The 12,943-nt window shown below is 35.5% G+C and overlaps 1 protein-coding gene across 1 annotated transcript in view; it reads right to left on the bottom strand.

Annotated features, from left to right (window-relative positions):
* Positions 1-12,943, bottom strand: part of OEP80 (outer envelope protein of 80 kDa) — a 35,423-nt gene that overhangs the window by 15,029 nt on the left and 7,451 nt on the right. The window contains exons 2-6 of the mRNA XM_086423956.1: positions 10,412-10,505; positions 10,162-10,244; positions 9,927-10,024; positions 9,750-9,819; positions 2,583-2,676 (exon numbers count right to left, since the gene is read on the bottom strand). Of these exons, the coding sequence (XP_086280082.1) occupies positions 2,583-2,676; positions 9,750-9,819; positions 9,927-10,024; positions 10,162-10,244; positions 10,412-10,505 (439 nt within the window). The remainder of the gene's footprint in view (positions 1-2,582; positions 2,677-9,749; positions 9,820-9,926; positions 10,025-10,161; positions 10,245-10,411; positions 10,506-12,943) is intronic.

Raw genomic sequence — 12,943 nt, 5'->3', positions numbered from 1 at the left:
ATCGTTCATGAATGGGATGAGTCATCTCAGTATCATTCATGAAACAGACACAAAACCGACATTTAAAACCATGGTTTAAGTGATTCGGATGTGATTTGAGAGAGCTGTATCAATTTTCCCATCATTTTTGTGACTATGAGACATGTGACTTGGAAACGTGATTGTGATTAATTGTTAAATATCCATGGTATTTAAGCAGTTTGATGCTATGTTTGATTTATATCCATGGTATTTGTCCATTTTGGAACGGTTGTGCCTCTTATGTGATGGCCTGATAGTATGACCGACAGGTGCAACAATTGTGTAATCAATTTTGGGTATTTGTGATGATGAAAGGCACAAAAATGATTTCTGAAAGCAAAATGTTGCTGCCCATGATGGAAAAAATTCAGATCACTGCCGTGAGGTTTGATGAAACAAACGACTTGGAGCGGGACCGATCAGCTCATATTTTATAGACTGGCAATAGAGAATGGTCTAGGTGAGTGGAACCATTTGACAACCTGATATGGATGATTCGACCTACATTGATTAGGAATCCAAGAATATAACATTAGTAAGGCATTCATAGTTATGGAGTCGGCCAAGGAAGTATGGGACACAATGAATGAATCTTATTCCCATCAGCAGAGCACCCCTATTTCTCAAACGTTGTTGAAGGTGAGAATCAGGTAACATTTTCTTGAGCCGGAAGGAGGTAACATCCCATCATTTTCATGAGCCGGAGCACCCATGTTTGGAGTTGTGCTTCTAGAGCATGTGACTGGACTTAAACCTGTTGATCCAACTCAACCTTCGGGAGATGAGTTTAGTTCCTGGCCTCCTTTGTTCTTTTCTCGATCAAAATTAATAAGTATTTTTTCCATAATTGCTACAGCACAATATCAACACATGATAGACTCAAAAACCATATACACGAGTTCATAGGATGACATGACAACAGAAGTAACTTCTGCAAGAATCATAAATATAATAATTCATAAGAAATGAATATGCAAGCATGGTTCAAAATGTCGTATCAGAATGTATCGACCAATATGTCTAGGTTTTTTAACATTCCAGTACGAAATATTCAACAAATTAAATGTTTTGGTTGTTGCCGGTTTGTATCAGAATGTTTCAACTGAAACATTTCAACACAAACCATTCAGAAAAAGACAAAATATGTATCTATTCAGAAAAAGCAATGGAACCTCTAAAAATACATAGAATCAAATGATTCCTAGAATAATGCAATCTCTACAAAAGATATTTCAGTCATTTTGAATCTCTTTTTCTTTTTCTTTTTCTTTTTCTTTTCTTTTCTTTTCTGGAGACCCCTTATCATTAATCTGAGTATTTTATAGCTTATAGAAAGTTAAAACATTAAAGTTTAATGCAATCTAACTTTGTGTATTCACAACATATGGATGTCTAATTGCATGTAGCAACGTGAAAAAAAAAAAAATTTGTAAGCATGGTTCAAAATATTGTATAGTATCGGAATGTATCGGCCATCACATAATAATTTTTTAACTTTCCAATACAGAACATTCCTAGAATTAAATGTTTTGGTTGGCGCCAGTTTGAATCAGAATGTTTCGATTTGTATCAGCATGTGTTGGAATGTTTCGACCGATACATTTCAAGACAAACCAAATGCAGAAAAGAAAAAATCAGAAAAAACAATGGAAGTCCTAGGAAAAAAACAGTGGTTCAAATGGAGTGTTGTTCCCATGTCCTAGGTTCAAACCCCCTTGAACCCAACTTCATTTGCTAACTAGTAACCCTATACCTATCAAAAAAAAAAAGGAATGAAATCAAGAATCTCAACATAAAAACACAGTATCTGCAAAAACATATTTCAGTCCTTCCAAATCTCTATTTTTTCTCTTTTGCATAAAGGATTATATTATAAGGAGCAACTCTCAAATGAAATCCAAAAAGTAAAAAACCTACGATCTTTTAATTAAAATCATATGTCATATCCATAAGCCTATGGGTATCTGATAGCTTATTGAAAATGGAAGCATTAAACATACTTTATGCAATCTAACTTAGTGTATTCACAATCACAGCATATTGGTGTTGTTTAATAGCGTGTATCGAAGTGAAAAAATATGTTCATACTTTAAAGTCATTTCATGACCTAAATTATTTTTCTTTTACATTATCTATCATTAAAATGTCAATTTTAGTGACTATTTCATTTGGTATCAGTGGATGCTTTAATTTTTTCCTTGGCCAAAACATTCCCCCGAAACGAGAGTTTAAAACTTGTAAGCAGGAGACAATAAGGATTTTAAACCTAGAAAACTACAGTTTCACAAACGACAAAATGGCCAATAATAGAGCATAGAAGACAAACGAAAAATCCACTTGGGGAACAATTGTAAAGATTTTTTCAGGATTTTAGAAGAAGCATCTTATAAAAAAAATATTGATACAAGGCTTTGATAATGAGTGTGATCTTGATAACAAGCTTATCACGTCTAAAAATGCATCTATTTTTCATTTTTGGGTAATATTTGTCTTAAGAGTGCAAAAACAAGATTTGAAAATAGCACTATCACATTAATGATATATTAATAAATCCGCTTTACCTCCTGCTGGCTGGGGAATGATGCTAACATCTTCCATAATTCCCATAGTTAACACAGTCTCAACATCTCTTTTCCCTTGAAGTAAACTGTAGACCTACATGAGGAGAATTTATATCGCATGAACCCTAACTAAAACAAACAATGATGTTACTGATCCAAACCAAATGGTTTCTGATGAGTTTTAAGTTTTCAATCCTTCATATTAACATAGCATGTGTTCAAAATTGAAATATTTATAATACAGTACTGATAAAACATGCAAATATAATACAGTTCGCTTGGAGCATGCTTAACTCTGAATCATGGTATAAGACTTGGGATAGATCTCACGATCCACAAAAAATCCCCTAAAATATTAGGAAATCTATTAGAAACATTTAAATATAAATACACGTCTGTGCACAAATTACCAAATAAACACACACGTACATATTATATAGGTGTTAGATATGAGCATTGTTTGAGGATTTACTCGTGAGATGGGATAGGTTTGTAATCTGGAAGAAAGGCAGTTTGTGTCGGGCTTCCTTGGGAGTTGTTAGCCTTTTTTTCTTTTTTTTCTTTTGTTCTTTTGTATTCTTCGGGTGGTAATCTCGATTTCCCTATTCTTTTTTTGTTATTAATAAATTATCTTTACTCAGCAAAAATAGAAAACGATATAAGCACTGTTTTACCATGGACTTGATGAACATGCGCATGCCCAAGGGAAAAATAGATGTTCCAAATGCCTAACGTAAGGATGCTCAAATGCAATGGCTAGAAATCACCTAATGGGCTTTCTATTAGGTTAAATAAATGTAAATGCATAAATAAAATTATATAAAGCATTTTATCCAACCCAGATGAGCCAGAAGTTGGTTCTGTTCAATTCACTGAAAGTGAGTTACATTTGAATCTTGACTTGATCCCTGGCAAGGTATTCCATTTCAATTTGGATGTCTATTTCAATCAGCCAAGAAATGGAAATATTTTGATCAGTGTAAAAATTAACATAATTTTCACGAAAATAATGGAAATATTGTGGAAATGACAAAAATGTTGAGGAATATTGGTAGGAAATTAAAATATATATAAAAATATAATAAATAAACATATAAAGTGTGAAGATGAAGACCAACAACATTCCACTAAAAGATAGCGCATGCACACACACACACACACACAAATTGTTCTACATAGAAATGAGAATAATAAAGTCAAATTAACTAAAGATACCTTAATATAACATATTTGGTTAATGAACAAACTATAAAGTACCATATTCACGCATTATTATACTTTATTTTTTAAATATGTTTTCTAATAATTTACTTTTAAAAATCCAACTAGTTAGAACAGGGTTGATTGTATGTGCATGATTATATGAACATACTAACATGCCTAAAACACATCAAAATAAGATGATATAGATACCTAACTAATCTTAATTTATTATACTAATAATTGATTTTTTTTATTGATTACTAACAATTCAATATTATGTGCACTTTTTTTATTCGTGACTATTACGATTATGTATACTTTACAAATTATTTTTATAAGCAATTTTGAAGTTTTGTTATTTTAGTAAATTTTATCAACTAGAACAAATATTACAGCTAAGAATATTTCGGTTAAAATTTATAGGTGACCGAAATATTTCCACCAAAATCTTCCCCTATACCAAAAACATGATTATTTTGGTAGAAATTCATTATTCACCAAAATATTTCATGAAAGGAATAGTTATTTTCACCGAAATACACCCCAAAAAAAAAAAAAACAGGGACGTTGGTTAAATTTTGTTTCAATAATTGTGGAATGAAAATATTTCGATATAATTCATGGAAATATGTCAGGATTTAGTACTCTAGTCTTGGCAAACCACAATAGCTAAAGTTTGAACTTTGAAGTTGGATCAAGACCTTCAATCCTTAGGAAGAGGACCATTGGGTATGTTTAGATAGTTGGGTAAGAGATCTAGATAAATCTTTTTTTTTTTAGCTAGGCATAGATAAATCCTTCAATCAATTCGTTTCCAATGTTTATACATTAGAGTTTCCTGCCTCTATGGTTAGAGGGCCTAAAGTTCCATCCAAGATAGCTTCTTTCATTTGGTTATTAGCTTTTGGTAAAATCTTAAACTTGAACAATATCATCATCCCCAATGATGATATTGCGTATCCACTGTAATTTTAAGCAGGGTTTGGTCTCTTTTCTTTAAAGTCTTGATGCTTCATGTCCTCGATCTTTTCTATCATCTATGGTCGATGGAGCAAGGCCTTTTCACTTAGAGAAAGGATTTGTGATGTCTGATCCCTTTTGTTACATGTTGCAGCCTAGGCGATTTTTAAGGTGCTGTTATGGGCTGGCCCAAAACAATAGCCATAGAACTCGTTATCATCCAACTACATTTCTGAAATGAGGGTAAGTCCTACCAACTCTAATTTTCTTTGTACGAGGAAAGACTTGCATACTAGTTTGTTATTGGTCATTGAGTGAAAGGTAAAAAATAAAAAATTGGTGGATAAAACTGGCAAGCCCTTTTACTGATAGTATTTTTTAATGTTCTTAGCCTTCCATGATCTTCGTAGCACATCTCCATTTAGAGTCTTCAGGTGATAGACTGCAACATCTCCAACCTGTTCCACAACAGATGGCCCTTCCAAGTTTTCCCCCTACTTTCTGTTGTTTCTCTCCTTAGTCATTTCAAATACATTTCTAAGGACAAGATCCCTTGGTTTAAAGGTTATTCTCCGAACTTTTCGATCTTAGGATTGTTTTAGTTGTTGTTGAAGGAAGTTAACCACATTAAAGCCCTTGTTCTTGCTTGTTTTATGCAAATTCAAGATATGTGATAATGAGATCATCATTCTCCAAGTTCCCACAGCTTAGCTTTTAAGAGATGTTTGATCCCCATAATTCTGCAGAAATTGCTGACCGCATTGCTCTCAAGCTGCATGTCATTATTCGAGATAGTAATCCAAGCTTCCAAGGCATCCGAAGATGATAATAATGCTACTCCAAAACTTCAAATTACACATCCCAAATCTTAGCAAGGGGGCGACATCAATCCAATTAGTGAAGTAATATGTTGCCACATGCAAGAACTTCCTTTATCCAGATGTTACAGGCAGTAGTCCAACTATATCTATCCCCACGATTCAAACAGGCATGGGTTACTTGGTGAATTTTATTCTTTCGGAAGATAATTTATTATCAAGGTGTGTCTTTGGCACTTACCGCACTTCCTAACAAATTGGAGGGTATCTTTCCACAGATAAGATCAGAAATATCCCTAGGAGAAGACCTTGTATGCCAACGACTGACTTCCTAAGTGTCTCTCGCACTCTCCTATGTGGATCTCATGTATGAGTTGAAGAGCTTTGTTCGGTATAGGACATCGAAGGCATAGTCCTCCAAATGATCATCTATACAATGCTCCCCACTGTGCAAGATGTATCAAAGTGTCTTGTACTTCAGTTTCCTTATTTTTATGTTCTTTAGCAATCTTTCTTCTCGGAGATAGACCTTGATAGGATCAACCCAACTCAGACTAGATCCTTCATGAATCTTTTGATTGTCATTTCATCCTAGCATATACTCGACTTTGTTTTTGTGATTAGACTAGTATAGTGTGACTTGGAGGTCTCAATCATCAAGGCAAGGGAAGCTAAGGCATTTGCATAAAGATTTTCCATCCTTGGAATTTGGAAAATCAAGACCCGGTGAACTCACTGAACTGACCTTGTATGATCTTTGAGGTAGGTAGCCAGTATGTTGTCTCCAACCTTGTAGACTCCGATAACTTGATTAACCAACAATTGAAAGTCATTGTAGATGACCAGCTCAATCAGTTCAAGGTCTAAGGCAATCATTAGTCCTACGATCATCGCCTCGTAAATTGCCTTAATGTTTGAGGTTTTGACCCCTAATTGCCTTATTGTTAGAGACTTTGAACCGTGGTCTTATTGTTGTCTCAATCATGGTGTTGCCAAGGTTAACTAGCACAACACCAGCAATTGACCCTATATTGTTAAGAGGATCCATCAACAAACGACCTTCAAAAGGAATCCTGAACCCAGGGACATGTTATGTTGGTTGATCCAAGAAATGGCTCATCTCAGTTGTTATCAATATTGACATGTCCAACTTCCACAGGGATATATAAAATAAGTCCACAACTGTCTACCTTTTAAGCACACTTTTTGGTTGGAGGTTGGAAGTTGGGAGGTTGGAGGTTGGAGCTGGATGTCAAACTTGTTGACTTTTATAGACCATTTCACCATTCTTCCAGATAAATTGAACTTTCCAAGGACAGACTTAAAGGGGATACTTGATGAGCACCTAAATGGAGTGGGTACCTAAATGGAGTGGGCTTGAAAGTTAGCCATGAGCTTCCAAGCAGTGGTCATGGGCAAGCACTTCCTTCTCTATCTTTGAAAATACGGTCTCGATGTTTAAAAATGTCTTGTTGACGAAGTAAATAAGTTTTTTTACTTTGCTCTCAGTACAAATGAGGACCAAGTTGATATTGTGAAGAGGCCACAACTAGGTACAATTTTTGTATGGGTAAGCAGGACTTGAATCCACGACCTCAGAGTTGGTATGCAACATGTCAAACCAACTGAGCTATGGGTCTAAAACCATAACTAGATACAATTGAATGCACGACTAGGTACAATTGAAGGACCTCTCCTTCCAACAATCTGGAATATAGGTTGATTGGATAGTTAACTCTTTCAGGCTTGGAAAGCATGCCACGGCCTACCGCAAGAGCTAGAAAAATGGCTTGCACTTGTCCGAGGACCTTTCCTTGAATCGATTGAAGGCTACAATCTGTCATCCTAGTCATTGAACATCCTTCTGGGTTTTTGATGAGGGCATGTCAATGGTTCAGATTTTCTTCAATTCCACCTTTTGTGACTAAATAGCAAAGGCACACTTCGCAAGATTCAATCTCACCTTGTACTTCTTCAAAATCTTGAAAGTTCGGTGGTCAATGCGAATTCCTCATTTGAGGCTTTTAACCAAGGCATTGTCAATGTACACCTCCATGATTTTTATGATCTGCTCCCGGAACATTGTGACTGCTAGCATTTGGTATGTGGCACCCACATTTTTAAGTCCAAATGGTATGATACATTAGCAATATGTTCCTCTTTCTGTGAAGTTTTTCTCTTGATCGTTCGATGCATAACGAAATATTGAAATTAGTGGCCTGAGGTGGCATTGACAAACTGATTTATCCTTGGGAGCGAGAAGTTATCCTTTGGGAATCTTTTGTTCAAGCTGGTGAAGTTGACATACGCGTAGCTTTTCCCATTCTTCTTTGGAACAGCAACGATGTTTGCAATCCAACTCGAACATTGTACCTTTAGGATAAAGTTGGCCTTCAGCAACTTGTTGATTTTCTCATTTAATTCTTTTCGGTGTTCTAGGGTCAACAACCGTCTTTTTAGTTTGATGGGTGAAGCTTTGGTCAACATTTAGTCGATTACAGGCTACCTTGGGATCCATCCCAAGCATGTCCTCGAAAGACCGGGAAAACACCTCACAATTGGTTTTCAAGAAGTCGATCAACTCTTCTTTTTCATCTCGGACAGCATTAAGCTGATGTCACTCACTCAAGGCTCCACACCATCTCTTATATCAACCAGTTTGATCAGTTTGAAAGGAACTCCTCAATCCACATCGTAGGTGTAAAGGATTTGGGTTGTAACTGCTATTCTCTTATTGCAGAAGGATGTTCATCTGAAGCCTCTCCTGAGCCTAGCTTTTTTTTATAACAACACTAGACTGCCTCTAGGTCCTTCTTGATCTCCCAAATACCATTTTACAGCATCAAACTCTTCCACTCGTTTTTTAGCATGGACTCAATTTCATCTCGAGTGATGTACTCTGCGGCCGATGTCTGGCCATTTTTCACTGCCCCCTGCACTTCTTCAAGTGTCACCGATTTGTTCAATCTAGACTTTGCCCCATCCAATGGCTCATCAACGAGGCTGCATTTCATGGAGGGTTCTTGTATCCATCTGATAAATACTCTGGGGACATTGCCCTCGTCATTATTCCTTCTAGGAGAGCAAATGGAGTTGTGTGGCGCCAGTCCATCCAAACGCGACTGGAGTCTCCTATGTTCCTAGCAGAGAACAAACATTTACATCAGGTGATCGTCTTGTTGCTTCTGCAGTTGTTCTTGAATACTCTGCATCTACTCTTGCACTACATGAGGCATATTATTATGGGTTGCCTAAGCAGATGGGGGTTCGGCTTCTAGTATTTGTCATGGTTAGAAAAGGGGGTCAATAAAGAGGAAGAAGAGAGAACAGAATAATTCATCGAAGATCCCACAGACAATACAAAAGAATATGGCACCTTTTTTGGTCTCACGCTCCTCAAGATGCATATTGTCGACAAGATCTTTAAATTAGGTCTGAACTACATTGCTTGTTGGTCTGCATTTAGGTCCGAGCTACATTGCTCATCAAAGCACACTTAAGTCGGAGCTATACTATTAGGGGGCACACATAAATCCGAGCTAATACCTCAGACCAGTGATAATGCGATTTAAATAATCCTAGGTGTCATTAGCTAGGAAAGCCTAGTTTGAGTAGCTCATGATTCCTTAGAAAACATAAGAACCTCAAAAACTTGATTTGAACTGCTTGCAATTCCATGGTTAAAGGGAGGAGATCAGCAGCTAGGTCTGAGCTACCACTGTTTCTTGATGCTGGGAGGACTTGCAATTAAGTGAGTGATTCTGAAGTTAGGGAGATGGTGAGCATAGGATAAGGTGGTGGACTTGTATGCAACCAAGGCACAACAGCACAGATAAGCAGAACACAAATCCCAAGGAGACACCTCGCATAGATGATAAACACTTCTTTCACAAATAGGAAAGAGATAACTATTTATGAAATAGGAACATAAGATAAGAGAGATCATATGCATTCTCATTTATTAAGAGAGATTCAATTGCCAAACCAACTTTTGCTAACGCTGCCCCAATTCATATGTAAATCACCAAAGAATTACACACATCTTGGTGTGGCGTTCACAAAAGTTGGTGAGGCCATAGAAGCTCTCTTTATTAAACATGGACTATTTTGGTTCAATAATTCAACTGGTGCATCTATCAATACCTGAAAGTTGTAAGCACAAAATATCTAGGTTTAAATAACATACCTGTCCCTTCTTGGTCGTCAATTGCCGAAGTATGGTTTCTGGCCTTGTTTTCCCTATAGTTGGTTCACCACTGAAAGGACATTTAATATATAAGTTAACAAGTCTAAAAAGACCAAACTTGCATAGTTTTCAATTGTTGTCGACTATAAATGTGTAATTTGAATATAGGATTCTTACGTCCTCCTATCAAGGAAACGTATCGCGATATTATTGACCTCAGCTTCTGAAACTTGTAGCCTAATGATTCCACCTGAAAGCATTTCAAGATCTGAAACCTGTAATGATTGGCAAAAGAAATGTTTGTTAATAAGATAGATGTGTCATTATGAACCAATTCAACCATAAGAAATTAATTTGGGAATTCTAAAATTACAAATAGACAATTTATTGTTGTATTTAATGAAGCACCAACCAAACCAAATAGGCCACGCTCTCTATACCACTCGTCAATGGAATGTATCACTTCATTCAAACGTCGGATGTTGACAACTTTTCCTGCACAACTTGACACCAATAGTTTTAACTCAATGAGAGCTTCCTACGAGCGTTATTAATGCATGGCAAGCTATCATAGCAAAGCGAAAGGTAGAAACATTATTTACCACTTGATTTTCATTAAAAAATAAAGCTCTTAAATGAAAGGGCAACGATAAAGGGTCTACCATATCCATCACGAAATGCATCCTCTAAAAACTTTGACGGAAGAACATTTGCTCCTTCACATACCAACCCTTGGAACTCTTGGTTTGGTTCAACCTTGTACCACAGCAAACCAAAACAAATTTTATGTCAGTGTAAACCGAGGGAACAATAAGTTTCTAGTAGATGCTTGAAGTTTACCTCAAGTTGAGATAATGTAAACAATGTATGTAAATGTTCATAATCATGTCATTGTATGTACAAACAAGTGCTCTACACCCAAGGAGGTCATAAACATGCGATATACCATCCTCCTTTCATGTGGCAGTAGAATCTACTTCTACGAGGATTATAAATTCAATGAAAATATTGCATTGGACAGCAAGCATGAGAGCGCACGCTCGTACATAAATAATAATTATTTAATATTCTTTATTTTTAACTATTTTTAAATAAAATAGTATGTTTTAAATGAGTTGGATCATAGCATCTGGTACCTACATGGTAATATGCGCAAGTCACATCATATATTTTCTTCCCAATGGGTTTCCATTTTTTCTAACTTTTTAAACTTGTATATTATTAAGGAAATAATATCTATCATTATTTTAAAGAGATTCACCCAATGCAGTGATGTAGGATGGTGAGGAAATAAGATGAAATAAGAGGTAGGTGAACTTGGTTTGGCTTTGGGTTAAGGATTTGGGCTACGATATGGTTACCATAAAGGTTGAGGGTAAAACCCAAAAGGGTTTGGGTTGTGGGGTTTAATTACAACTTTTTGCAATTACAATTAGGGATTTAGGTTTATAAGATATAAGATAAAGGAAGGGGTTAAGGGTTGAGAATTGTAGGTTATTGATTAGGTTAAAAGTTCAAGACAATCAAGAATTCAAGATTTCTTGAAAATCCGAAAAATATAACTAAGATACAAAGAAAATAAGATTCAAGAAAGAAGAAAATAAAAGAAAGAGAAGGGATAAAAGGATGAAACTTAGAATCACACTGAGTTGTTTCTTGGAATCAGACTAAGAAACTCTATAAAGAGACTTCACCCAGAAAATTCTCAAAGAAAACCATCTTTAGTCATAAATATCTCTGTAATAAATCTTAATACAATCTATACACAAAGAATATAAGAATCTTGATAAAACTAAAACACCAAATTAAGGAACTTAATCTTAGAACCCTAACAAGATTAGACTATAAAAATAGAAACCAAATCAAATAAGGATTTGATCTCCACATACCAGCCAAAAGGATTTATAAAAATCAAATGCTAAATATACTTAGCCGTGGGTTTCTAAAAAAACAAAAATAAAACTCTTAAATTAGTTTTTTTTTTTTATAAGTCAAAGATCTTATTAAAAAAGGATAAAAGAACGGGGTCGAAATGACCCCAAGAAATACAACTTATCAAAGAAGAAAGAAAAAAAAACTTCGTAGTCCACCTCCAAGTTACAAACAATCTCCCACCTTTCTACAAAATCCTCAAAAAAGATCCCACTAAATTCTTTAAATACCTTCCCCTAAAAGAACAAAAGCCCGAGAACAGATAGAATGAGCTTCAGAATTTGTTGTCCCTTTCTTTAAAAGTTCTTATATTTCTTTCCTTCCAAAGACCCTAACAAATGATAAATGGAAACATACTCCACTCTTAAATTAGTATTACCCCTTACAACTAAAACAAATTTGTCATAGGCCGCTATAATTCTTATAATTGTAAATAAACCCAAGGTTGTAATATTCTAACAATACAGTTCCCAGCTGAAAATAAACCAAAAAAATAAAAATTCTACTCTTCAAACTTTGATGTCTCCATCATCCAGCCTCATCTCCCACACAATTAAATACATTTTTCCTCAATAACTACAACAACTCATAATAAATCTTTAATATTATTAAACTATAATTGCTAAAATAACCTATTTAATTAATAAAAAAGAAAATTGAGGCAGTTTATGGGTTGTGAGTTATCCTCAATGAGATTATGTTGTTTGGTGTAGGCAATCCTGGAGGTTTAAGTTCTTGGGCTGAGGTGTTGTGTTGTAAGCTATGTGTCCCTTTAAGAGCCCCCAATAGATCTAATTATATCAAGGATCCGATTACCAAAGAGGGGATTAGAAGACTTCCATCTTGAAATTTTAGATATTTATCTAAAGGGGTAGCATAATGATGTCAAATAGTTGCTTTGATGCACTCCTATTTACTTCATGTGTTTGTTCTCCTTGCCAGCATCTGTGGAAAAGAGTATCAAAAGGCTTTGCAAGAATGTTTTGTGGAATGACAGTGTATAGTAACATAAATAGCACCTACTCAAATGGGACAAAGTTTGTACTCCCAAGTTAGAAAGAGGACTGGGCATTGATGCAGTATGGGAGGGACAAAGATGAAATAACGGGTAACTGAACCTGGTTTCGATTTGGGTTAAGGATTTGGGCTACGATAAGGTTACTATAAAGGTTTAGAGTAAACCCAAAGCAGTTGGCTTGCAGAGTTTATTAAGGACTTTTTACAATCAAGACTAGGGATTTAGGTTTTTAGGTTGAAAGTTC

The sequence above is a fragment of the Akebia trifoliata genome, chromosome 14 (genome assembly GCF_017979445.1).
Source record: "Akebia trifoliata isolate Shusen 1 chromosome 14, ASM1797944v1, whole genome shotgun sequence".
NCBI classification, from domain to species: Eukaryota; Viridiplantae; Streptophyta; class Magnoliopsida; order Ranunculales; family Lardizabalaceae; genus Akebia; species Akebia trifoliata.
The sequence above is the reverse complement of the archived record's forward strand: the minus strand, read 5'-3'. Positions and strand labels throughout refer to the sequence as shown.